Raw genomic sequence first — 26,419 nt, forward strand, 5'->3', positions numbered from 1 at the left:
GGGTTTTTTGTTGTTGTTGTTTTGATTGGTGGGGGCTTGAACTCTGGGCCTGGGTGCTGTCCCTCAGCTCTTCAGCTCAAGGCTAGCGCTCTACCACTAGAGCCAGAGCTCCACTTCTGGTTTTCTGGTGGTTTATTGGAGATAAGAGTCTCACAGACTTTCCTGCCCAGACTGGTATTGAACTGTGATCCTCAGATCTCAGTCTCTTGAGTAGCTAGGATTACAGGCGGGAGCCACAGGTGCCCAGCTTCAGATTGGTGGTCTAATGACACACAGCCAACTAATGCCCAAGTTCCCCATGTAGCTGGGTTCGTGGCTTCAGTGGATGAAGTATCTGTGTTGAGAGGAGGCAGCAAGGTGGTTGAGCAGGAGGGAGACATCTATGTTCTCACAACGAGCAGGGTCACTGCAGCCAGAGACAGCTGGAGATAATGCCTGGCTGTAGATAACACAGGAGCCCGGCCTGCTTCCTTCCACTGCTGAGCTTTGCTGTGTCTTCTAGAACAGCCTTCAATATTGGCGCTATCCCTAGCTTCCGGTCAGAGCCTGAGAGGGATGTGGTGGGGTCTATGCCGGCTCAGAGTGCTGCCCTGCAGAAAGTAAGCTCAGCAGAGGCAGCCAGGGAGCCCACAAGTGGTCCTACAGCCCATTTAACTACGCGAAATGCCATATGCCTGGGGCTGCTATTCTAGAGTCTTCTCTTCTCTCCCCCAGGATGGGGAATATGAGGGGCCTTGGCTGAGGGGGTCAGGAAAGGCTGGGTAAGAGTTAGATAGGGAAGAGAGGCCTGCCGGTGGGGAGGTGAGACTCTTCATCAAACAAGAGGATTAGGGGCACAGCAGGAGAGTCATAGAAGGGAGACTGTGGGCACCAATGAGGCTGTGGTCTTTAGGCCCTACCTTACTTCCTGACCAACAAAAACCACACACAGCTAGGCCTCTTCACCACCTCACCATGACAGGCAGGAGGTGTCCAGCATGGGCCTGCCTGGACCTGGTGTAGAACCAAGGGCAGAGTGTGGAATGCAACCAAGGGAGGGTAGCACCCCTGTTCTTTAAGGGTAAGACTGGACCTCAGGTGGCGTCAGACCAGCAGAACAGAGAAAGAGAGGAGGCAGTGGAGGGGACAGGGTAGTGTTATCACTTTCCGCCCCGGGGAAGCGCTGAGGATGCTCCAGGCTGGGTGGCCATGATGTGATAGATGGATTCCCGGAAGCGCTGGTCTCGGCTGAGCCTCTTGGCCACCTCCTTCAGCTCTTCTATGTTGTTGGCCTCCAGCTGGGAGGTCATGAAGGACTGGGATGGCTTCACTGGGAAGACAGGGCCCGATCACCTCGGGAATAGCCCTCCCTCCACCATGGCTTGGTCCTGACCCTGGCCCCCCTCCCAGCCCCGCCCCCTCTCAGCCCCATGGACCACTGAGCTTCTCCCAGCCCTTCCTGACTGTGGGTTTCCACAATCCTGTAAGAGACCCAGGGTACAAGAATTTACCTTGGGTCGGTAGAGCCAACCGGTCCAGCTTAACCCCAGAGCGGGGCCAGCCTTGCTTGTCCCCCACCCTGCCCTCTTCCTGCCTTGTGACTAATAACTTGTGCCACCAGATCCCATCAGGGTGGCAGCCGCTGAGCACACTCACTGTCATTCCAGGAGGTGCTAGACCGACGCCGGTGGAAGCGGCAGCTCTTGATGCGGCGAGTGGCAGCCTTGTGGATATACACCGAATTCTTCATGATGACAGGCATCTTGGCCTCCAGCTCTGCGTTTCGGATACACTCCTCAAAGAACCCTGTGGTGGAGGCAAGATCAGATGGGTCAAGTTGGCTACTTCCTTCCCTCAGCCCCTTCTTCCCTTCCCTTCCCAGGGATGGGGGAGGGATAAAGGGATTGAGGGGGAAATATGCTGGTCCCATCCCTTTGAGACCATTGCTGCCAGCAGGGGACAGAGCTTCCTCCATCCCTTATACCAAAATCTGTTGCTAGCTCATGGGCAGGTCTGCTGAGAACAGAGCTCAGTTTGAGCTTTTAAAAATTCCAAATGGCAGCAGTGCCCAAGGGAACCCTTGGGCACTGAATAGCTGTAGAAGAAACCCCACAAATGACCAAACTTATAAATAAGCAGGCCTCCATGGGGCCTGGAAGCTGCCGTGGCTGCGTGGCTGGGGGCCAGTCCACAGAGGGAGGACTCACTTTTCAGATGGCTCACATCAGCCCGCATCCTCTCCTCCTTCTCCTTGTTTCGCACCTTGGAGTTGAGCCCTTGTTCCAGGCTCTGCAAGGCTCCCTCGGCCTCCCGCAGACGCCGCTCCAGGTCCATGCGGACCTTGACCTCAGCCTGGACAGAGGCAAGTGAGACAGAGAGACAGAGACAGAGACAGGAGAGGGGGGTGGAGGGAGGGAAGGAGGGAGAGAGAGAAAGAAAGGGCTAGGAAGCAGTTATCATCTCTCTAGAAGCCTTCCCTCATCACTCCTGGCTCAATGGGCTCAAATGGAAGTTTCCACATCATGCTTCTATCTCTCACCCCCAACCCAGGTAGCCTGGGCTTGGTCCCTACTCCCAAGAGGAGGTATTTATTAATGATATGGCAGTGTCTTTTCCCTCATAGTGGTGTCATGCCCACATCTGGACTGCTGGTCAGGTTGCAGAGTATTCTGGTAGCTAGCCTGTACTGGACAGCACCAGACAGGAACCCCAAGAAAGAGGAAGGGCCCTTGAGCTCACCTTAAGCTCCCGCTCAGCCTGCTGCTTCTCTGCTGTCAGCTCCTGCAGCGAGTTCTGCAATGCCTGAGACTGGCTGGAGTAGAATTCCCGCTCCTCCTCCAGGGCCCGTGAACGCTCTTCATTCTCCTTCATCCTGCCAGCAAGAGAGGACCTTACTCAATGTGCATGCACCAAAGGGGGTCATCCCTCCGAGACCTGGCTGGAGACACTCTGAACTCCCAGGACTTCCTGGGTCCAGCCACTCAGGTGAAGAGAGGAATGACCTGGTTCCATAATGGAAGTCCTAGGCTTAGAGGCATCAGACTTGGGTCTAGGGCGGGTCAGTTCTGTGACCTTAAGAAAGCCCTATCACCCCTCAAAGACTGTTTCCTCAGAGATAGGAGGCCAAGGGAACCTGCCTACCTGGCCACAAACACAGTTCTGAGCATACAGTGATGCTCTGTAGGATTCACCATTTCAAGAGACAATGAATCATCAAGTCAGCATTGGGGAGCAAAACTTGCTGGGAAAACAATCCTAGACAACAGGAAGTAAGTGGCCCCTCTGCTCAGTACCAGCTAGAACTCGAGTCCAGCTTGAAGAAAGTTCCTAGATTCCAAGCCACTGGAAGACCCAGGTGTCTCACCGCTTCTCTGCAAGGTGCTTCTCTGCCAACAGCTGCTGCATCCGCTCCTCGATCTGCCGTAGGTTGCTATGGAGACCCCCACTGGCAGGTGGCTGCTCACTCTGACTGGCCAGGGACTGTGGCTGGTTCTTGTCCTCCTCTAGCATTTCAAGGGTTTTCTTCTTTTCTATGGAGAGTTCCTAATACAGAAGTAGGGAAAGAAGAGAAGGAGCTCAGTTTTTAACATGGCGGCTTACCAGCCTTTCAATTTCAGGGAATAAACCTCTCCTCTCTCAGTCCTCTTTGAAGGACACCTTAAGATGATGTCTCATTCCAAGATAGCTCTCTTCCCACAACAAGGCAAGTTTACTCCTCAACCAAGGGAGTCAAAGTGGGGCCCAATATGGCTACTAGTGGAGAACCAGGTCCCAAGGCCCAAAAGCTCCATGATCTTCTGGGGTTCCATCTGTTCACTTGATAAAACACCCAACAGAACCAGACTAAGAGCAGATTTAGATTCCTATATCCACTGGGATCTTATACTACACAGAGTTGCAACCGTCCATGATGAGAAGCAGGGAAAAATAAAGACACCACAAAGCACCAGTCAGTTAAGGGAGACTGGAAACCGTGGCAACCATCAAGGCCATAAACCCCCATGGTGGTTACACCAGGGTTTGGAGAGACCATGAAGACATAATAGAATGAAATACACAATTGGGAAAACACAACACAGAGGTGCAAAATGTTGTATGAGCCCAGAGCTCAGAGCAAATACCTGCCTAGAAGAATTAGGGAAGGTTGACTAAAAAAAAAAAAAAAAAAAAAAAAAATATATATATATATATATATATATATATATATATATATATATTTGAGGGCAGGGAGATGGAAATAGACTCTATCCATGGGTGAGTGCTAGCAGAAGGGGCTTGGGTTAACAAGGAGGTTTTAAAGAGAGAGAGAAGAGATTTGAGTTGGTCTTCAAAGAATGAGTAGGAGTTCTCCATGCAGAGGAGAGATGGAAAGGACATGCTATATAAAAAAATAGTCTGAGGGGCCTGGGAAGGTGGCTCAGTGGTAGAGCGCTTGCCTTGCATGCATGAGGCCCTGGGTTCGATTCCTCAGCACCACATGAACAGAAAAAGCCGGAAGTGGTGCTGTGGCTCCAGTGGTAGAGCGCTAGCCTTGAGCTGAAGAGCTGAGGGACAGGGCCCAGGCCCAGAGTTCAGGCCCCATAACTGACAAAAAACAAAAACAAGAAAACAAAAACAGTCTGAGGAAAGGTATGGGGAGCAAGAGAAGTCATCTCTGTGGCACATGAGCTCAGTGGTTAGAGCCGAGTTGGATGTATCATTTTGTAGGTGGGGGGAGGGGGGCTAGCAGGGAAGGACCTGCTAAGGCTAGAATTAGCACTTACACATCATGCTAAGGAGTGGGTACTTTGTCCTTGATTCATGCCACACCCTTCTCCCTTCAGTTTCTTGTGGTACCAGACAAAAATGATTTGGCAGTTACTTTCATGCTCGATTTTACCCAGGAGCACTTGGGCGAATGAGCCACAAGAAGGATGTGGTGCCCACCCTAATCGATTCTCCATCTTCTATAAAAATACTGGCACCAGAGAAAGTTGGTTTCCTAAGGCCATGGTCGTGGCCAGGGCCTGCTGGAATTTGCCCTCTGGGTAGGGGAACAAACAGTTCCTGCTTTGGCCTCCATATCAGCTGTAGTTGCCAGCCATCCACAGAGATCTTTTAGATTAGCATCTCTTCCCTCCCCCTTGCAGGAACCCCACTGGGAAGCACTTGGAAAAACTAGAATGGTGGGAGCCCGACCACCAGCCCACCAGCAGCCCCTCACCTCCAGCGTCTGCTGCAAGGACTCTGTGAGGTGCCTCAGCTCCTTTTTCTCTTGTTCCACACCCTTGAGGCATCTGGCCGTGAGCTCCAGCTCCCTGTGAGAACAGAGGGCTGTATAGCAATGCCCACCTCCCCACCACCAACCCTGCACACAGACTGCTGCCTCTCCTTGGTGACAGCCCTCTGTACCTCCAGACTCCCCCCTCCCCCAAACAGCTGCAGGTCCAGGGCTGAAAGGAAAGCCACCAACAAAGTTGGAGTCATTTGTTCCAGGTGCTCACACACCTGTCGGGTGGGATAAGTTCATGTCACACCCCTCTCCCCTGTCTATGGGACATTCCACAACCATCATCCCTGGTCAGCACGGTCAGCACCCATAAGGGCCCAGCCACACCTGTTGTCCAAGACAGCACCTACTAAAATCCATGCTATTATGCCGATTTCTCAAAATCTTTCACTCTTCAAGGGCTAGTTCCATTCATCCCACAGGGTCATGCATGTGTCTTAATTCCTATGACACAGGAAATCTACACTACCTTCTAGCCTCAACTATATATAGAATTGTGTTAAATGTCTCTGGGTGCAAGTCTAGTTTTCTCAGCCAAGATGGCAAGATCTCAAGGAAGGGAACTTATTTATTTGCAAGATCAATTTTTACTTGGGCTGTTACTGATGGTCAGTGATGATGGTGAGGATAATAATGACCACTGGTGGCCAATGTAGTAGCCTCCAAATTCTGGATAGAATACATCCAATCCCCAGGGGTCCCCTCCGCTTTTTAAAACAATGTGGAACACTTCATGAATTTGCATGTCATCCTTGCACAGAGGCAATGCTAATCTCTCTGCATCGCTCCAATTTTAGCAGGCGTGGCTGAAGCGAGTTTCCATCATGCCTAGCTTGTTTGTTGAGATGGGATTTTGAAATCTTTCTTGCACACTCTGGCCTCCAACCACAGTGCTCCCAATCTTAGCCTCTGAGTAGCTTCAATTACAAGCATAAACCTGTAAAATTATAGGCATAAGAGGCTTTCTCTACCTGATACTTTTTAAAGCTATACATTTGGGTGCCTTAGCTTCGTGTAATTATAATTCAGCTCGTGATTATAATGTGTATCTATGTTTGCAAACAGTGACAGGGGACCGAAGATCCCAAGTGGTATCCCTAGCCCAAAAGGGAAAAGGATTGGCTCTGCAGATGAGGCAGAGCATGTTGGGGGTTGAGGCTGTCAGCATCTGTAGGCCAGGCCAGCTTGCTCCTGACTTGAGCATGAAGATAGGAAGGACTAGCTGCTGTGTCCCGGTCAGTCTATACTTGCCCATACCTCCATGTTCCAGTTCCCCCCACTGCAAGAGGATAATTATCAATGAGTAGAAATAGCTCATTGCTGGGGGTGGGAAGCTGTGTGTCTACCGCTTCCTTGGAGTATACAGAGGCCTGAACCATTGGGAGGGGAGACAAAGCCATAAGAGCTATCTCCTGGGTGGAGGCCTCTCCAGACCTGGCTGAACACTGCTCTGCATGCCCTGTGCTGGGGCACCCCTCCGGGACCCTCCCGGGGCCCACCACCACCTCTTGATCTGCTCCTGCTCCACTCTCAGCTCCTGCACCACCTCCTCAAACTGCTGCTTCTCAGCCTCCAGCACCTGGTTCAGGCGTTCAAGCTCCTGCAGACAACCAGACAGGAAGAGAAGAGTTATGGGGGGAGGGAGGAGAGTTCACTGAAGTTGGGGGCTCCCTACTAATCAAGGAGACCCTCTGGGATTTGGCTCAATATGGCCAAATATAGCTTAGCAAGATTTGAATTAATCACTGAGGAATCCTGGCCCTACTCAGAGACATGCAATCTCAACCAACCCCAAGTCTGGGATGAACTCAACCTCTTAAAACAGCAAACTAGGGGCTGGGAAGGTGACTCAGTGGTAGAGTGCTTGTCTTGCATGCATGAGTCCCTGGTCGATTCTTCAGCACCACATAAGCAGAAAAAAACAGGAAGTGGCACTGTGGCTCAAGTGGTAGAGTGCTAGCCTTGAGGTAAAGAGCTGAGGGACAGAGCCCAGGCCCAGAGTTCAGGCCCCATGACCAAGAAAAAATAAAATAAAAAATAAAAACAACAGCAGCAAAACAGCAAACTAAATCCAGGTGCTGGTGGCTAATGCCTATAATCCTAGCTACTCAGGGGGCTGAGAATTGAGGTTTGAAGCCAGCCCAGGCAGGAAAGGCCATGAAACTCCTATCTCCAATAAATTACTCAGAAAAAGCCAGAAGTGGTGCTGTGGCTCAAGTGGTAGCGCATTAGCCTTGAGCACAAAAAGGCTCAAGGACAGTGCCCAAGCCCTGATTTCAAGTCCCAGGACTGACCAAAAAACAAAAACCAAAACAGCAATTTAAGCAGGACTTGGAAATGATCAGGACACAGGTCCTGTGGCAGATGTGAAGACTACTCTGCTAGGCAGCGCCAATGACTTATACCATAAGGGTAGCTTGCTGACCTTCAAGCCTAAAGAAAAAAGAGGGAGTATATATTTCCATTACAGAGCCCCAGAATGCCTCTTTGACAATTCAACTTGCAGATATCTCCCACTACTTAATATTGCACTGGGCTATCTTTCTGTACTTGAAAATGGGGAAGGGTCAGTTATTAAAATCTCATTCCTTCTCTCTACAGCTAAGCCTCCCAGAAGCAGAAAGGGAAGCTAACCCACCTGGACCTAGTTTTTCCTCTGGCTTTTCTCTTTTGGTGGTCCCAAAATATGTGATTAAGGTGCTTTTCCCTTTTCTTCCTCTTTTGGGGAAGGGGTGGTACTGGGGTTTGAACCCAAGGCCTTGTTCCTGTTAAGCAATTGCTCTATCATTTAAGTCACGCCCTAGCCCTTTTAAGCTCTAGTGATTTTTTTTTTAATAGGGTCTCTGGTTTCTGTCCTGGTAGGCCTGAACCCCGATCTTCCTAGTTACACTTTAGGGTAGCTGGAGTAACAGATGTGTCCCACCATGCCTAGTTTATTGAGATGGGATTCTTTCTGCCCAGTCTGGTCTGGAACTACAGTCCTCCCAATCTAACCTTCTAAGATTACAGGCATGAACCTATAGCATCATAGGCATAAGATACTTTACACAAATTCACAGGCAGAGCTGTGTCCAGGCAGTATTTGCTGAGAAATGGGTACCCATGAACCACAGCCCACCAGGGTCAAAGCAATTTTAAAAGCAATTCATTATCCATCAGATGCTTGAATTTCCCTCTGAATTTCCTGCCAGAAATGGTCCAGCTCTGCTTGAGTAGTTCTTACCAAAGGAAATTTGCTCCTTTGGTAAGACAGCCCATTTCACCCTTGAGCAATCTGACAGAAAAGCTCTTTTTTACAAGCTCCACCCCCTGCCAGGCTGAATGCTGGATGTTCTGAAAGCCACAAATACAAAAGCATTAATGGATGGTGATGGAAGATTTGGTTGAATTCTTTGCAGGTTCTGATGAGGTACAAATCATTTATGCTGCATGTCCCATCTCTTCCCCTACCCCTACCTCCTGGGCCCTAATTGCTTAAACCACCTCTATCCTTGCCCCAAACTCTCCCTCATTTCAGCATCACCTTTACTTCTTGTACTTTCTCTGTGACTTAGCCCCCACAGTCCAAAAACAAAGGGCTAGCAGACAACTCTTAGACAATCCTAGACTGGCAAAGCTAAGGGGGCAGCAAATGCCTGGCCAATGCTTGGTGGTTCCAGCACATATAGGGAAAGGGGGTAGTTCCTTCCACAAAGAATTAGAGACACAATCTACCTTCCAATTTTCTTTACTGAGTCCAGTCTCTTCCCATGGGGGCCACAGGACAAACCTAAATTCTTTTCCTTTCCAGTGTTTAAAAGAGCTGTTCCATTCCCCAGTTTCTTGTCTTCCAAGCCAAACAATTCCTGTTTGCCATGCTTCACTGGACATGATTTCGAGTTCTCAATAAAACTAATTATGCCCTTGAAAAGAATGTACTGACGGGTTCCTGATTAGGAAGACTTCATTCAGTAAAGATTCTTCACAAGTAATTTGCAGGCTCAATCCAATTCTAGGAAAAGCCCCAGTGAAATGTTTTCCTTTATATTTCATCCTATTCATTTACGCTACATAAATTTATTGAGGATACAAAGTTACTGTCTTGGGGCTTATTATCTTCTATATATATATATATATATATATAAAATCAGACTGGTGGGGCTGGGAAGGTGGCTCAGTGGTAGAGTGCTTGCCTTGCATGCCTGAGGCCCTGGGTTCGATTCCTCAGCACCACATAAGCAAAAAGAAAAAAGCTGGAAGTGGCGCTGTGGCTCAAGTGGTAGAGCACTAGCCTTGAGCTGAAGAGCTGAGGGACAGCGCCCAGGCCCAGAGTTCAGTCCCCACGACCGGACCCCAAAAAAAAAAAAAAAAAATCAGACTGGCATTTTTTTTTGGCCAGTCCTGGGGCTTGAACTCAGGGCCTGGGCACTGTACCTAAGCTTCATTTGCTCAATGCTAGCACTGTACTACTTGAGCCACAGTGCCATTTCTGGCTTTTTCTGTTTATGTGTACTGAGGAATGGAACCCAGGGCTTCATGCATGCTAGGCAAACACTATACCACTAGGCCACATTCCCAGCCCCCAGACTGGGATTTTTGATCAAATTCAGGAATCAATTATTACTAAAACAATGACATATTAGAATGGTATTACAAAACAAGATACATAATAAGGCAGGAACCACTTTATGTAAAGCTGTCCTGGATGAGCAGAAGAGTAGAGGAGATGAGGGGGGAGGGAAAATCATCTGATTCTTGAACTCACAGACAAAGCTAAATAAATAGGAAGACAGGCAGGCCATAAGGCTGGACCCATAGTAAAAGCACATATGATGAGAAAGAGTTAGAGGGACTGACAGAGTACAGACCATGTAGGCCCCTGGGCTATGATGCAGTTTTCATTTTTCTTCCTGAGCAAAAAAAAAAAAAAAGCAATGAAAGTTTTGAGTAGAATGCAGGGGAAGAAAAGGGGGAACATTATCTAATTTCAATTTTGTTTGTCCTGGTAGTAGGGCTCGCACTCAGGGCTTTGAGCTCTCACTGGATGTTTTCACTCAAGGCTGGAGCTACTATCTCTATTTCTGGCTTTTTGCTGGTTAACCGAAGATAAGAGTCTCACAGACTTTTCTGCCTATGCAGGCTTTGAACTGAGATCTTCAAGTCTCTGCTTTCTGAGTAGGTAGGATTAGAAATGTGAGCCACTAGTACGGAGTTCTAATTTCAACTTTAAACAGTGAATCTGGCTTCAGTGTAAAGAAATGGATGAAGTGGGTCCAGAAAAGGGAGGCCCAGATGGGAGGCCACTGACTAGTCCAGGCGAGACCTAATAGCTGTGTAAACCAGAGCAAGAAAGTGAGATAAGTGGCTTGGCAGATTCTAATCCTTTAATAGACCTATGTCTATTAAAGAAATTAAATCGATAGTTAACCTACCAAATAGTACCAGGCCCAGGTTGGTTCCCAGGTGAATTCCACCAAACATTTAAGGGAAAAAATTATTCCAATTATCTACAATCTCTTTTTTTGTTCTTAATATATATTTTATTGTAAAGATACTATACAGAGGGGTTACAGTTACACGAGCAAGGTAATGAGTCCATTTCCTATCAAGCATTGTTACACCCTCCTTTATTTTTCCCCTACCATCTCTTTCCTCCCCACCTCCCCAACTCCTCCATTCCCCCCACCCCACCCTACCAAAGTTGTAAACTTTGTTTCAACATACTGTCTTGATCTACAATCTCTTCTAGAATTTAAAGCAGAAGAACCAGATACTGGTAACGCACACCTGTCATCCTAGCTGCTCAGAAGGCTGAGATCCAGTGGATCATGGTTCAAAGACAGCCCAGGCAGGGAAGTCCATGAGACCTTATCTCCAAAATAACCAGCAAAAAGCAACGTTAAAGGTATGATTCAAGTGGCAAAGCACTAGCCAAGCAGGTTTGAGGCCCTGAGCTTAAACTTCGGTATCTCCAAAAAAAGAAAGGGCAGTATTTCCTAACTCATTTCTAGCATTACACTAATGCTAAAATTCAACGAAGACATTACAGAAACACTACATACTATAGACCCGCATCATTCATGAGCATAGTTGCAAAAGTCCATAACAAAGTATTATTTTTGTCAGTCCTGGGGCTTGAACTCAGGGCCTAGGCACTATCCCTGATATTTTTTTTTTTTGGGTCCGGTCGTGGGGCCTGAACTCTGGGCCTGGGCACTGTCCCTCAGCTCTTCAGCTCAAGGCTAGCGCTCTACCACTTGAGCCACGGTGCCACTTCTGGCTTTTTTCTTTTTGCTTATGTGGTGCTGAGGAATCGAACCCAGGGCCTCATGCTTGCAAGGCAAGCGCTCTACCACTGAGCCACCTTCCCAGCCCCTATCCCTGATATTCTTTGCACTCAAGGCTAACACTTTACCACTTGAGCCACAGCACCACTTTCAGCATTTTCTGTGTAGTTTCTTTGGAGATAAGTGTCTCATGGACTATCCTTTCCTGCCTAGGCTGGCTCTGAGCTGTAACCTCAGATCTCAGCTTCCTGAGTAGCTAGGATTACAGGCATGAGCTTCTGGCACCCAGCCAAAATATTTTTTAAATCCAACAATGTATAGAAAGAACTAGATAGCATAACCAAGTAGGATTTTTCTCCAGGTATTCAAAGCTGGTTCAATACCAAAAAAAGCAATTTATACAATCTGTCACACCAATAATGGCTAATAAAGAAATGCCATATCCTGTGAGCATATGAAAAGTATTTGACAAAATCCAGTACCTGATGATGGTTTTTAAACACACACACACACACACACACACACACACACACACTTCAACAATCTAAGAATAGGAGATTCCTCAACTTGATAAGGAACATTTCACCATAGAACATTTTCTCTAAGACTAATAACAGAGCATGGATGCTCACCACTGCTTCTCAGCATTGCTATGAACTCTCTGGGTAATGCAATAAGACAAGAAAAAGCAGCAGATGGTACATAGATTGGGAAAAGAGAAATAATGCTGACATTATTCAACATTTACAAGGGAGGTCAGAAAACAGCTTTACATTTGTAGTGGGAGGTTCCAACTCAGTCTGCAAGAACTATATCAGAGCCAGGCCCTGATGGCTCATGCCTTTAATCCTAGCTATTCTGGAGGCTGAGCTCTGAGCCAGGGAAAAGTCCCTGTGAGACTCTCATCTTCAATTAACCACTCAAAAACCAGGAAGTGGAATTGTGGCTCAAAGTGGTAGCATGCTAGTCTGGAGCAAAAGAGCTCAGGGACAAAACCAAGGCTCTGAGTTCAAGCCCCATGATTGGGGTGGGGGCAGAGAAGTATTATATCAGACCAGACCTGGGCATTGTCTGATTTCCCTTTGCCCATCTCCATTCAAGGTTGAACTCTCAAAGTTCATTCAGAAAAAGAAAGTTAGGTAGGCCTCTCTCTTCCAGGGTTAAAAAGAAGAGGCCACAAGGAGCCAAGAACCCCTGGGGAATGTGCACCTAATGGAGGGCATTGTCTTGGGCCTAGACAGATGCCCCCAGGATTGATCCTCCTAGATTCTCTGCTCAGGCCACAGAGTCTCAGGCCTTTCCTGCCATGTGGAAGATGCCAGGGCTGCACAGTTATTGATGCATGTCTAGATGGGTCTTGGAAGTACATGAAGCACTTTCCTGAATTCTAGTTCATTGATCATTGCAGCAACCTGAGAAGCTGGCAGAAACTGTCATTATTTTATTAAGACAAAACAGATGGACAATCTGAACTTCAGAGATGTCAATAGACATGTCCAAGAAGCCAGCAAGAGAGCTGAGACACTGATCCAGATCTCCTGGTTCTAGACTCTGAGTCTTCCTGTAGTCAGTCTCCTGTCCTCCATAGACCTCACAAATCATCAGGAGAATATTCAGCTTATCACTCACTCTTTCTGTGGTCCAAAGCACATCCAATAATCTCTGACCTGGAGAGGAGGTGCAGAAGGTGCAGAGGACAGGTAGTCCTCTAATGGAGGAGCAAGTTAGGGAAGGAAAAACTTACTAACTCAGTGGTCCACCCAGGAATTAAATCTGAGATCCATTCCTGCTCTAGAACATGCCACAGATAAAGAACCTGGCAGTTTTCTTCTCCTTCCTGCCCAGAGAAGCCTTAAAAGTACAGCTGGGCCTGAGCCTTACTCCTAACTTGTTTTAGAAAGAGTTTGCATTCAACAACCTTCCTCTATCAACAGGCTATGGCATAAGTAAGGATTGTGTTCAGTGGGTTTCTGCTGTCCTAATTTCCCAGCTAAAGACCTAGATAGAGTGTCTAAATTTTCCTCCGGCTGACAGCTGTCCTAGATTTAGCCTCTCTGATGGATAAGTCTCCTTTCCCCTCCTGTGGCTAATGGATGCTGCTCCATCCCATCCCAGGCTTCCTTGATCACCCATCTTTAAGTTACTGACATTGCACCAAAGGCTCACTTACCATGTCTAGGGATATGTAAAGAAAAATGCCAAAATTCTACTGAGAGCTAGAAGAGAGAGAGAGAGAGAGAGCTGGGAGACACAGGGGCCCAAAGCTGGCAAAGGAGAGACTTGGTACCTCATGGAACTAGATCTCCAACCTATGCCCCATGTACAATTCTCAACCTGTTCTTTTCTTTTTATTCAACAACATGACTCTGAAGTCCAGTTGGAAGAATAAATGGCAAGCATAACTGATGGCATTTTTGAAGAAGGAAAATCAAGGTGGATTGTTGTGTTGGATTAAAACTAAGATGTAAGCTGAGTATTGGTGGCTTACCCCTGTAATCCTAGTTACTCAGGAGACTGAGATCTGAGAATCTCAGTTCAGAGTTGGCCCAGGCAGGAAAGTCCATGAGACTCTAATCTCCAATTAACCACCAGAAAACCAGAAATGGAGCTTTGGCTCAAAGTGGTAGAGCACTAACCTTGAGCAAAAAACCTTAAGGATAGAGTCCAGGGCCTGAGTTCAAACCCCATAACTGAAATAAGTAAGTAAAGTAAATGAATAAACAAACAAGATGTAATACAAAGTTGCAAGTTGTTCATTTTATTGGTTTGTTCCATAGACAGTAAGCTCTTATCTTGGGGCAGATGCTGGATCAGGCAATAGAAGGCTTAAGGTCCAAAAGGGACATAGTGTTTCTGTGTTTGAAGCCCCAGGAGGAAGGTCTGGAGTTCATGAGAGCAGAACCAGAGTCCAGCTCTGAGGCAAGGCTGATGGCCCCAGCCCTGCGGCTTGCCCAGACAATAGTGAGTGACAAGGCAAAGAGAAGTGGACAAAGTCTGACCCTTTCATCTATCTGGACAAAAAACTCTGCAGCTTTGGACCTCAGGCAGTTATCGTGCAGGATTGGCCCAAAATTAATTACTTAAGATGGGCATGATGGCACACACTATAATCCCAGCTACTCAGGAGGCTGGGGCAGCCAGGGCAACTTGGCAAGACTGTATCACAAAGTAAAAATAAAAATGGGCTAAAGGTGTAGCTCAGTGGTAAAACTTTGCCTAGTATATGCAAGCCCATGAACTGCAAATAAAGTAACCCACAGATAATCATTGAGCACAAAGCATTTTATATGTACCATCTTGTTTAATCTTTACTTTGTTCTTCAGATGAGACTATTGGTATTCAGAGTGGTTAAGTAACTTGCTTGAAGCCACGCAGCTAGAAGTTGGTAAGGTCAAATATAGTCTCAGGTAGCTTGACCCCAGAGTCTGAGCTGCTAATCACAACCCTGCCCTACCGTTCAGGCAAGGGCAAGTCTACATAGAATTTGATATGAAGTGGACTTTGTTGGCTCAAATATAGCAAGAGTCACCATGACTCCACAGGCCTATGATGAGCCTACTTACAGCTCAATTGTGAACATTTGGAGGATGAAGGAAGCTCTAAGATCATTCAATCCAATCACCCTTATGACACCAGAAGCCTATATAGATACCAGGCCATTGGAGCCCCATGACTATCAGTGCCAAGCAGATAAAGGTTTTGAGTAGATATTTGTCTAGAAGGTCACCTCTTGAGGGCTGATGAGGAAACATAACATTGCCTGCCAAGAGCCTACAGCAAGTTGAGAGCATTATAATCTCACTTGGCCTCCCTGTTCCACCCTGATTTCTCTATACTGGAGATGCCCAGCCCTCTGCATGGTCCCTAAGCTGGATACAAAATGCAGCTGCCAAGGAGGGGACGTGGAAGGAGGGGTGCCATTCTGAGCATGCTCAGAACTCCTACCTCTCTCTGCTCCCTCTGTAGGCAGAGTTCTTCTGTCTCTTCCATCAGTTTGTCTGTCAAAGCAAGCACACATGAGAAGCTCACTCAGACAAGAGGTCCTGAGGGGGCAGGTGCCTGAGGGTGACCTCCATCACCCGCCCCCTGCCCTCTCTCAGGGAAGAGGTCAGCTCCTCTAATAGCCAGGCTTTGGGACCAACTCTGCTGAATGAAACTGCCTTGCTGACCCAAACTGCTCGCCTCCTTTCTGGTCATTGAGAACAATGCTTTGTGCATTGGTGGGGCTATGAGGTTGGAGGCTCAAGTGGGTGTCTCCTGTCCCTACCCACTGGAGGACAGAATCCTGAGGGTGAGGAGAGTGGTGACTGGAGCCAGCAGAGGGGAACCAGTGCTGGTCTGCCAGAGTCTAAGGAGGTGAAGGAGAACAGGTCCCAGGCAAAGAAACCAGGTCCCACCTCACTTCCTCTGTGCTTACCAGCCAGTGGGGGGAGTATGGAGCCTAGACCCCTGCAGCCATGACAATGGCTGGGGGTAGGAGTGGGTCTCTACATTACAGAAGTAGAAACTGAGGCTTGGAGAAGTTAGTATGTCTAAAGATGGACACAGTTAAGAGATGGGTTCTAGGGGCTGGGAAGGTGGCTCAGTGGTAGAGCGCTTGCCTTGCATGCTCGAGGCCCTGGGTTCGATTCCTTAGCACCACATAAGCAAAAAGAAAAAAAGCCGGAAGTGGCGCTGTGGCTCAAGTGGTAGAGCGCTAGCCTTGAGCTGAAGAGCTGAGGGACAGCGCCCAGGCCCAGAGTTCAGGCCCCACTACCAGACCCAAAAAAAAAAAAAAAAAAGAGATGGGCTCTAACACTGAGGGTAGAGCCCAGGTTATTTTACCCAAGTTATGCTGGCCATAAAGACCTTTTCTGCACCTTAAAGCCCTCCAGGCATCAAACTGTCTGCTAAGCCCCAACAGAGACATCTCCACCCCTTGCCTAGAACCTCAAGCGCTGCCACCAGGGAACCTCAGATTCCAGCCCACTCCCCTGCTTCAGCCAACCTAAATATTCCTGCTTTTCCTTAGCCAACTGCAGCCCCTGGGCTTCCAGGCTTTTGATCATGGCTTCTCCCAGCTGGGCATTTTTCCAAGTCCTGAGGAGGGAGGGCAGATGGGACAGAAGAGAACAGAGAAAGAAACCCAAAATCGTTAAAGCAGTAGGGCTGAGGAGAAGGTGAATGTACGTTCAGTTCGTTATGCCTGCTCATTCTCTCCAGAATCGCAGCCGGCACTCACTTTGGCCACTGGGCTCCAAGCCACCAGCATTGATCGCTTACAGTAACTGGAGCCTGGCGGGGCTGCAAAGTGGGCCATGGGGGCTGGGCCAAGAGCACTTGCAAAGCAGAGCAGAGCAGAGCAGAGATTACATCCTGGTTAGCTTTCTGTATCACTGCATGCCTAGCACCTACACAAAGCCAAGCACGGGGCATGCATGACTGTTATTTGTCAGACCAAAGTTATGACTCAGCTCACATGGACAGGAATTTGAATAGTGTGTGTGTGTGTGTGTGTGTGTGTGTGTGTGTGTGTGTGTGTGTGTGTGTGTGTGTGTGTGTGTGTGTGTGTGTGTGTGTGTGTGTGTGTGTGTAGATGACTCTGTGTGTGTGTGTGTGTGTGTGTGTGTGTGTGTGTGTGTGTGTGTGTAGATGACTGTGTTGGGCTGGGGTTTCTATGATCTAGACTGATTTATAAAATCTTAGTTCTAGTCTTTGCTAGGATTAACTACAGTTCTGGGGAGGTGAATTGGATGGAGGGAGAGTTTACAACCAATGACACTGGATTCACTCCCAAGAGTTGGAGGCAAATGGCCTGCCACCTGTGACTGCTCACTCACGTATGGGACATAACAAGTGTCTCCTCCCCTCTCCCTAGTCAAGTCTCTGTGTCAGGATGCCAGCTGAGAGGCAGGGAGCTCTGGGCAGGCCCAGCCCAGCCCCTTCTCTCCTGGCTCACCCACAGCCCTCCTGGCAGATACTTACACCTTCCCAGACTCCTGCAGCATCTCCAGCCATTGCGTCTGCTCAAACTCGGACTCAGCAGCCAGCAAGATGTTCCCCTGCCAGGAAGAAGAGCCAGGGTATGCCATACTGAGGCCGAGGAAGGCCCTCTCCTCCCTCCCCCGCCCCGCCATCCAGGGCACTGATAGGCCTCCCAGGCTAGGCTGTGCAGGGCTGTTCCGAGGGAATAAAAAACAAGAAGCTGCTCTGCCCTGGCACTCACATGAAAGTCCTGGTGTGAGATCTTCATGGCGTAGGGCATGCTGGGCTCTTCCTTGGCCTCTACCAGGCAGCCGCCCAGAGGAATGACCCCCTGCAGAAGAAGCAGAATAGGCAGCTCTCACCCCAGATAACTCATCACTCAGCGGCCCCTGGAGAAAGCCAGGTGCTGCCAACATCCCAGACCAGACTCTAGACTCCAGCGCTACTGGACAGAGGCCAGCACTGACTCCCAGAAGAAAGAGGAAGGGATGAACAGGCTTTGAGGTAGAGGAGGGTACAGGAGGGAATTTTCTCTCCAGACTCTCAGCTAGACCACAGCAGGACAACTCCTGCTGTTCCCACTCCCACCCCCACGCAGAGGCTCTGTGGCCGGAGGCATCTCACCTTGGGATGTATATTGAAGTACTTATTGGATTCAAAGCTCTTTCTCTCGCTCTCAGAGTAGTAAAGCAGAAAGCTCTCTTTGATGATAAAAAACCTATAGTGAGTGATGGGGAGAAAAGAGTAACCAGGAGAGAAGGGGTGAGGTCTCTCGGGACAACAAGAGCCTACATTCCATATTGCACAAAGGCCTCAGTTGGCCGGCCATCCTCCGCTGTAGACAGCACAGTCCCCACACCAGGACAGGGAGGAGGGAGGCCCAGGGCTGGAGGCCAGAGCTGCCTGCCTCTGTGCCCCCTGAGCTGATACCACTGGCACAGCAGAGCACCTTTGGCCCTTCCCCTTGGGTACTCTCACCCCTTGAGTGACCACTCTCAGTCACTTAGGAGCTCCCCCTGCAGAGCAGAGGACAGGAGGCATGTGATTGTAAGATGGGGTCTTTTGGTGTCATCTTGGGAGCTGGCAACCAAATGGAACTAGGCACCCAACTGGTAAGGCCGTCCCTTAACATCCCTTATGTCTCAAACCGCTCACAGCCTCCCTCCAGAATTCACGTCTAGCAGGACCATTGTGCCCTTAAGCGCTTTCTAGCTGCTGGGGTGGTGACTCCTCAGTGTCAGCTCCGGCACTGAGCCTACCCTGGGGCCTCTTAAAAAACTGATGAGCATCAAGTGTTCTCCAGGGGGAAGAGTCAATGGGGCCTCAAAAGTCAGACACCCAGAATGGCTGACTCCTTCTTCCAGGGCACAGTTGCAGTGATGCAATGTGAACAAAAGGCATAAGGATTCTGAGTTGTTCTTGTCATACATATGCAGGGGGTGGGGAGGTGGGGGAGAGAAGTCAAAGCAGTGGCACATTGTACTTGCTGGGATGGCTTACAATAGCCAACAGTGGGCATCTCTCCCCTGCTCTGCATTTGGTGACAAGGTGTCAGCCACTTGATATTAGCCATGGAATATTTACATCAGAAAGTCAAATGCTACAGAATCGCTAAGCCCCACCCCAAGAACCTGTTTCTGGGATTTGATCTCAAGACTTGTGCCAGCTCAGCTTTCAGGCTCAACCAGTTGAGCAACATTCAGTCTTACCGTTTCCTAGATATTTTGGAGATGGACCCTTTTCTGCCCAAGCTGGCCTTGAACCATTATTCTCTAGACCTCAACTTCTTGAGTAGTTAGGATTGCAGGTAGGAGCCACCAACACCCAACTAAGAGCCTGCTCTTAACACCACTAGCTAGCACCTTCTTGTGAGGTGCTGGAGAAGTTGCTGGTGGGCATCAACAAGCCAGAGAATCTGTAGGTCCTGCCAGCCGTGGGGCCGTGGGGCTCGTCTGAGGACACAGCTGCTGGGCGGCAGGTGGAGGGGCAGGCCTGGGTCTGGGAGAACTGCCATCTCTCCTCTCCTGAGCAGAGGGAAGTGCTTTGGTGTGAGCCTAAGCCAACTAATTGGTTTGAGTTGGTTTGACTGTTTTGTTTTCTGAATCAAGGCTCGTTTCAAACCCACGATCCTTATACTTCAGCTTCCCAAGTAGCTGGAATTATAGATGCACACTAGTGCACTTGGCTTCAACCTATTTTCTTTATTTGTCTGACCCTTTCTGCCCAATCACTTAACAAATACACCCTGTGAACCTGGTGACACTGCTAATGCCAACGATTCTGAGAGCACAGGAATACTACCTACTTCTGAACTAGGTGACATTCTGGCCCTCCTACCTACCCACCACTCCACTTTCCCACCATTTCTGCCCTTCAGTGTGTCTATGCTCTAGAGATCTGTGGAACTCAGATGGAGACAGTGCTGCTCACCTGGCCTGGCCTCCCACCATGTTTCTTCTGGCTGAGCCCTCCTCACCCAATTCTCATCCCCAGACCAGCCCGCAGTGATGTCTGGCACTTCCTGATCAGACTGTACACTTAGCTCTTAGTACCAACTGGCACACTCCGTGTGCTTTTCTTGTCCAAAGGAGGTCACTGGGCTTCTGGAAGGCAAGGTCATGCCACTGCCTTCCCCTGAGTAAGGTAGATATCTTCTACCCGTTTCCAGAAAACATCACAGAATAGGTAAGGGTGTAAGGTGGTACCAGATACACCTGTCACCGGCTGGCTGGTGGGGTAGGGATTAGACATTCGCACCCAGCTCTCTGAGCTTTGGGTTTTGTTTTTTTTAATCACCAGTAGAGTAAGGTAAAACATCTGCCTTATCTGATCACACAAAATATTGAAATGAACTCCAGCAAATGGAAGCAAGAAGTTTTCTTTTTCTTTTGTTCTGTTTGTCCATTTATATGTCTTCGGGAGTACAAGGGGGAGGCACAGAGATGGGGGGATAAGGATAAATAAATGCAGCAGTGGGACTCACTGCACACTATGTTAAAAATGAACTATACAGCTTGTGGGTGGGGACAGGAGGAAAAATCTGGGAGTGAGGGAAGGGGTGACACTGTCCAAAAAGAAATGTACTCTATACCTGATTTATGCAACTGTTAACCCCTTTGTACATCACCTTTATACTAACAAAATTTAAAAAAAAATACCTGCCTTAGGAAGATGCCAGTGGCATACACCTGTAATCCTAGCTACTCAAGAGGCTGAGATCTGATGATCTCAGTCCAAAGCCAACCCAGGCAGAAAAAGTCCATGAGACTCTTATCTCCAATTAACCTCAAAAAATCAGAAGTGGCACTGTGGCTCAAGTGGCAGAGCACTTTAGAAAAAAAGCTCAGGGACAGTGCCCAGGCCAAAAGTTCAAGCCCCAGGACTGGCAAAAAAAAATTGAATTAAAAACAATTAAAAAAAAACAAACCTGCCTTATAAGGGGATGGTGAGAAGCAGTTGAGTGTGGGCTCCTCACTCTGCCAGACCCAAATCTGTGGTAACTAGTGGCACAGAGCCACCTCTGGCCTGCCCCATTCAGCAGCACCAGAAATACTGCTGGTGCCTCTCCATGAGTACAGTGAAGTCCTAACCCCAAGTGACTGTATTTGGGGCTAGGGCGTTTAAGAGAAACTAAAGTTAAATAAGCTAATAAAGCCAAGGCTCTAATCCAATAGGGCTGTAGCTCTATAAAAAGAGGAATTACCTTTCTCCTTCCTTTCTCTATCCCTTGCCCCATCTGCTATATGGAAACATACCAAGACTGAGAAGTTGACCCATCTTCACCAGAACCCAATGATGCTGGGTGATATTAGTGGGTTGATATTAGCCAAGGTGGGCAGAGAAGACTAATTAATCTTTGCTAGATGTGGTGGTACCTTCCTGTAATCCTGGCACTTAGGAGGCTGAGGAGGATTTTGAGTGAGGACAGCCTGGGCTGCAAGACCTTAACTCGAATTTTACAAAAGGTGATTTTTGAGGAGGGAGAAGTTGTTCCAGGCAGAGAACCCACAAGTGCAAAGGTCCTGAGGTGAGAAGGAGCCTGGCTCTGGAAGGATCTGCAAGGTTGAAATCAGCAGGCTGTAGCTACTAAAATAACAATGGCAGCTTACACTCCTTCAGCGCTTACCACAAGCCACACCTGCCTCCACGCAGTTACCTCTGCCAGTGCACTTAACATTCAAGGTATTAACTCTTCAGCATCCTACCACGCAGGTGCTTACATGGGCTGGAATGAGCGGGAGGGCTTTGAGCGGGAGGGGCCTGATCTACCGTACATTGCAAAGGTGTGTCCTGACTGTTGAACTGAGAGCTGGAGTACTGGGGTAAGGGTGGGGAAAGCGGCTAAAGAGTCAGTGCCACCCAACATCACACTGGTGGGCAATCCTTAGCATTTGCCCTGCACACAGGCTGGGTCCCTAGATGTCACTCCCTTTCATGTGAAGTGCAGCATAGAGACAGACAAGTGATGGAGGTCCTGAGCAGCCTTTGCCCCTTGTTAGCTGGACTGCAGCAGGCCCCGGGGCTGCCCTGGCTGCAGGGATTGCTAAGGGCCCACACACAGGTGCCACACCTAGCCCAGCTGCAGCTGTTTTCATCTTGGTGGGGGTGAGGAAGGGGAGGAGTGCTGGCACAGTCCTGGGGAAGAGGGCAGCCTCCCAGCTAGCAGTGATGTGAATCAGTCACCACTGGCTCATTTGGCAAACATGCTTTTAAGACCCAAAGGGCTAGCTTTGCTTATCAACCTGCCTCAGTGGTGGCCACTGTCATGATTATCAGCCTCTGCTCAGCAGCTGGGGGTCCAGAGTCCATGTGCCCTGCACAGAGAAAGAACCAGTTCTCATCCCCTCCTCCCAAAGTCCTCTCACTCAGCTGAAAGCTGGGATCCAACACATTCCAGGCTTTGTGGAGCTGAGCTGGGTATGTAAAGGCTGGCACATCATTCTCCTATGCTGGGAGCTCTACATGCATGTGTGTGTGTGTGTGTGTGTGTGTGTGTGTGTGTGTGTGTACATATATAGATAATTTTTTTGCACTGTTCTTTTTGTTTAAGGCTAGCACTCTATACTTGAGCCACAGTGCCACTTCAGGCTTTTTCTGCTTATGTGGTACTGAGAAATCGAACCCAGGCGCTAGGCTAGTGCATGCTAGGCAAGTACTCTACCACAAAACCACATTCCAAGCCTGAGCCCTGCATATATTGAGATTTTTGTTTGTTTTCCCTCTCATTCTGGGGTTTGAGCTCAGGGCCTGGAGCTCTTCTTGCTTGGTTTTTCACTCAAGCTAGCCCTTGAGCCATACCTCCATTTCTGGTTGTTTTGCTGGTTCATTGGAAATAAGAGGCTTTCAGATTTGTCAGCACAGTCTGGCTTTCAGATCGTAATCTTGAGATCTCATCCTCCTGAGTAGCTAGGATTACAGGGTTGAGCCACCAGCGCCCAGCTTCTCTGGTCTTAAAGAACAGCATTTTTACCCCTAGATGGCAAAACATTTAGAAGGCAGCAAGACATCCACTTTGCTAAGTGTTTAACTGACATTGCCTTATTTAAACACCCTGAGATGGAGGGATTTTATTTCTATATTTTCTACTTCACTGGGGAAGAAACTGAGACAAAGAGAGATGAAGCAATGGAACAGTGGCATCCTTGGAACTCAGTTCTCTCTACTGACAAAGCTGACATTTTGACTGCTTGTTCTCTGTGTGGCCTGGGGCTCCTTGTCCCTTCTGACCAGGAATTGTTGGTCTCCAGAAAGCTGGTCAGCTCAGGCCAGAGAGCTTTAAGGAGTCGCCAGGCATAGACAGGTACTGTGCTGAGTTCTGGAGTGTGTTAACTCCCCATCGTCAGGAGTTTACCAATGAAACCATGAGAGTATGCAGCCAGCAAAAAAATTTTAAGTAGCTCATTTTCAGCTCTGATTTTGTGTCAGGCACTGTTGTAGTAACAGCATTCTATGTGTTAATTCATAAGTAGGAGAGGAAACTGAAGCATGGAGAAGCACTATGCCCCAAATTACATGGCTCAGAAATGGGGGTGCTAGAAGACTTGAAAAGCACAGATAAAGGAGCAGGAAGCTACACCACAGCATTGCAAAGTCCCAGTGTTATATCTATCACAACAGTGCAAATCAGCAAATTAGCATATGACAACATTTAAAAACTATGTTATTATATCACAACATTGTAAAGCACCAGCATGCATGACAACACAGTAAGCTTATATGAGCCACAGGAAAAGTTGAGGCAGGAATGAATGATGTAGGGGGCCCAGACAAGGGACCTTCTCTGAGAAGTCACAACTAAGCAGAGCTTTAAAGAAGAAATAGGAGTAGCTTAGAAATTTGTCCAGAAGTAGAAGAAGGAGACATGTATTACAGACAGAGAGAAAGGCATATGGAGAAGTTATCGAAGTTATATCTGGGATTACATGCAGATAAGTGCAAAAGGGACAGCCAGTAAGGCAGGGAAGCTGAGGGAGAGGGGAGAAAGGAGTAGATGACAGAGAACCAGGGTTCAGAGCAGGGCAGGCTTCGGACTGCAGGCCAGGAGCTGCCAGAGGATTTTAAACAAGTTATAGGAAGGGGGTACAAAGGGATCCACAGCCAGGCAAAGTGACCAACTAGGAGGTATCAACAGGCTCATTAAATAACTAAACAAGGGTAGGTTGAACTGACTGTGATGACATGGTAGCTTCCAGATTCCATCTTTCCTTCCTTCCTTCCTCCCTCCCTCTCTCCCTTCCTTCCTTCCCAAAAGCCTCATACTTTCTAGGCATGCAACTCTAACACTGATGGATGAACCAGCCTTTTTCTTTTTCTTTCTTTGTTTTTTTGTACTGGTTTTTCTTTAGATAGAGCCCTTTCCCCGCCTCTGTCTATGTCTGGACTGCAAGTGTCTTTCATGCTTCTCATATCAGCTAGAATGACAGATATATACCACCATACCTAGCTACTGATTGAGAAAAAGTCTTGTCATTGTTTTGCTTGAACTGGTCTCACACTACTATCCTCTTGGTCTCAGCCTCCATGTAGCTAAGATATGAGCCACCCTACCCAACAGGGCTCCTATCCTCGAAGTCTTGTGCTCAGAGTGCAATAATGTCTCTCCCAGAGTTATTGCTAGTTAATAACACCTGATTCCTGAGAGATCAGACTTGAGATGAGAAAAATGTCCATCAGACCACCAGCACTTTCTCTTGGGGACAGGTCCTGTCACAGAAAGACCCAACTAGGACACTCATCTGAGCTCTTTAAGTTTTGGAGATGAAAATGCTAAATTTGAGAGTATTGGCTGGGAAGGGTTTTGTATGACAGGGTACTAGAAACTGGAAGTTAAGAAACTGGAAGTTAAGGGAATCCTGCAGGGCAATGGGGAGGAGGTGTGGTGAGTGCAGAGGAAAGACCCCTCACCTCGAAACACATGAGACTGAGTTCTACAGGGACAAGAGAGAGTGGCCAGCAGAGGAGGTCTGAGAAAATGGGGAGCTAAGACTCAGTCAGTGGGTGCGTGAACTGTGCCTAGCTGCTTCTCCGTGCCACATCTTCCTTTCAGCAAAGTTCACTTGACCCATAAAGACCCACGCTGGGGACGTGGTTTATTGGTAGAGTGCTTGCCTAGCATGCATGAAGCTCTGGGTTCGATTCCTTGGTATACATACACAGAAAAAGCCAGAAGTGGCATGTGGCTCAAGTGGTAGAGTGCTATCCTTGAGCACAAGAAGCTCAGGGACAGTGCCAGGATCTAAGTTCAAGCCCTAGGACTGGCAAAAAAAAAAAAAAAAAGACCTTGTACAAAAGGCTGGGGAGGGGTAACTGTGGGGAGGGAGAGGTGACTGAGATACAAGGTGAGCTCCGCTTCTGGCTGTGCAACAAGGAGCTACTACACCAAACAGTGAAGCCATTCATGAAGGAAGAAACATGAGTCTACAGCCTCGTAGGGATCAGCAGGAAACTAGTGTACAATTTACACTTGTAAAGGATTTGATACCCCTACTGTTAAGTTGTCCACAAGAGCTGGGCACTGGTGGCTCATACCTATAACCCTACTACTCAGGTGGCTGAGATGTGAGGATCAAGGTTCAAAATCATCCCAGGAAGAAAAGCTTGTAAGACCCTTTATCTCCATTAACCATCAAAAACCTGGGAGTATAGCTGTGGCTCAAGCAGTAGGATGCTCTCCTTGAGCAAAAAAGCTCAGGGATAATGCCTGGGCCTTGAGTTAAGCCCCAAGACCAGCACACCTCCATACACAAACCAGTTGGATTCACCCCATCTCCAGATGAGACCCTGTGGACCCTGAGGCTGAGGGGATATTCCACAGGCTGAACTAGTACCTAGGCACTGGCAGAACCAGGACTGGAACTTAGAGTTCCTGCCTCAGACTAGATTTACTCTCCACTCTCCCACAGCTGCTATCTGAAGAAATTATACCCTCGTGTGCAAGTCCCAGATACACAGAAGCTGAATTGCCTGTGAGCGTGAGGTCTAGCCCCACGCAGAAAGAACTCATTCTCAAGCAAGGCATCAACAGTCCTTAAGGGAGGGGCGGGGAACAGAAGAAAGGCTGGTTCACATAGTTAACTCCCTTGACTTTGGCAGATGCAGTCTGTGACCCCAATGGAACCTGAGTTAACACATTTCATTTCCTGCCTGTGTGAAGGGGGAGAGGAGGGTGTCCATAGATTATGTACATCTCCCTAGACTAGGGGACAGGAATCTGGAGGGCCAGCAAGGCACCTTCCACCTGCTTTACCCCATGTTTCCTAGCCATTGGTTGAGGGGAATGACATCTCCAGGACAAGGAGAAGATAAGATAAAGTTTGAGGGTGAAAACACCATGGAATCTTCAGAGTAAAATAAATTGATCACTTGTTGGAGGGGGGCGGGGGAGGAAGGTATACTTACTTCCCCAATTCCTGTCCCTTCTTCAATGCTAAGATAACTTCC

The 26,419-nt window shown here is 48.2% G+C and overlaps 1 protein-coding gene and 1 pseudogene across 1 annotated transcript in view; both read right to left on the bottom strand.

The window, feature by feature from the left end:
- Positions 1 to 202: 202 nt before the first annotated feature.
- Positions 203 to 26,419, bottom strand: part of Plekhd1 (pleckstrin homology and coiled-coil domain containing D1) — a 29,755-nt gene continuing 3,538 nt past the window's right edge. Inside the window, exons 2-13 of the mRNA XM_042692657.1 lie at positions 18,104 to 18,197; positions 17,721 to 17,810; positions 17,480 to 17,556; positions 16,503 to 16,594; positions 15,461 to 15,513; positions 6,754 to 6,848; positions 5,183 to 5,276; positions 3,344 to 3,522; positions 2,719 to 2,851; positions 2,187 to 2,331; positions 1,636 to 1,785; positions 203 to 1,309 (exon numbers count right to left, since the gene is read on the bottom strand). Coding sequence (XP_042548591.1) covers positions 1,140 to 1,309; positions 1,636 to 1,785; positions 2,187 to 2,331; positions 2,719 to 2,851; positions 3,344 to 3,522; positions 5,183 to 5,276; positions 6,754 to 6,848; positions 15,461 to 15,513; positions 16,503 to 16,594; positions 17,480 to 17,556; positions 17,721 to 17,810; positions 18,104 to 18,197 — 1,372 coding nt within the window. The 3' untranslated portion in view covers positions 203 to 1,139. The remainder of the gene's footprint in view (positions 1,310 to 1,635; positions 1,786 to 2,186; positions 2,332 to 2,718; positions 2,852 to 3,343; positions 3,523 to 5,182; positions 5,277 to 6,753; positions 6,849 to 15,460; positions 15,514 to 16,502; positions 16,595 to 17,479; positions 17,557 to 17,720; positions 17,811 to 18,103; positions 18,198 to 26,419) is intronic.
- On the bottom strand, positions 5,964 to 6,064 carry LOC122118899 (annotated as a pseudogene).

The sequence above is a fragment of the Dipodomys spectabilis genome, unplaced genomic scaffold (genome assembly GCF_019054845.1).
Source record: "Dipodomys spectabilis isolate Male_0828 unplaced genomic scaffold, ASM1905484v1 ptg000157l, whole genome shotgun sequence".
NCBI lineage: Eukaryota > Metazoa > Chordata > Mammalia > Rodentia > Heteromyidae > Dipodomys > Dipodomys spectabilis.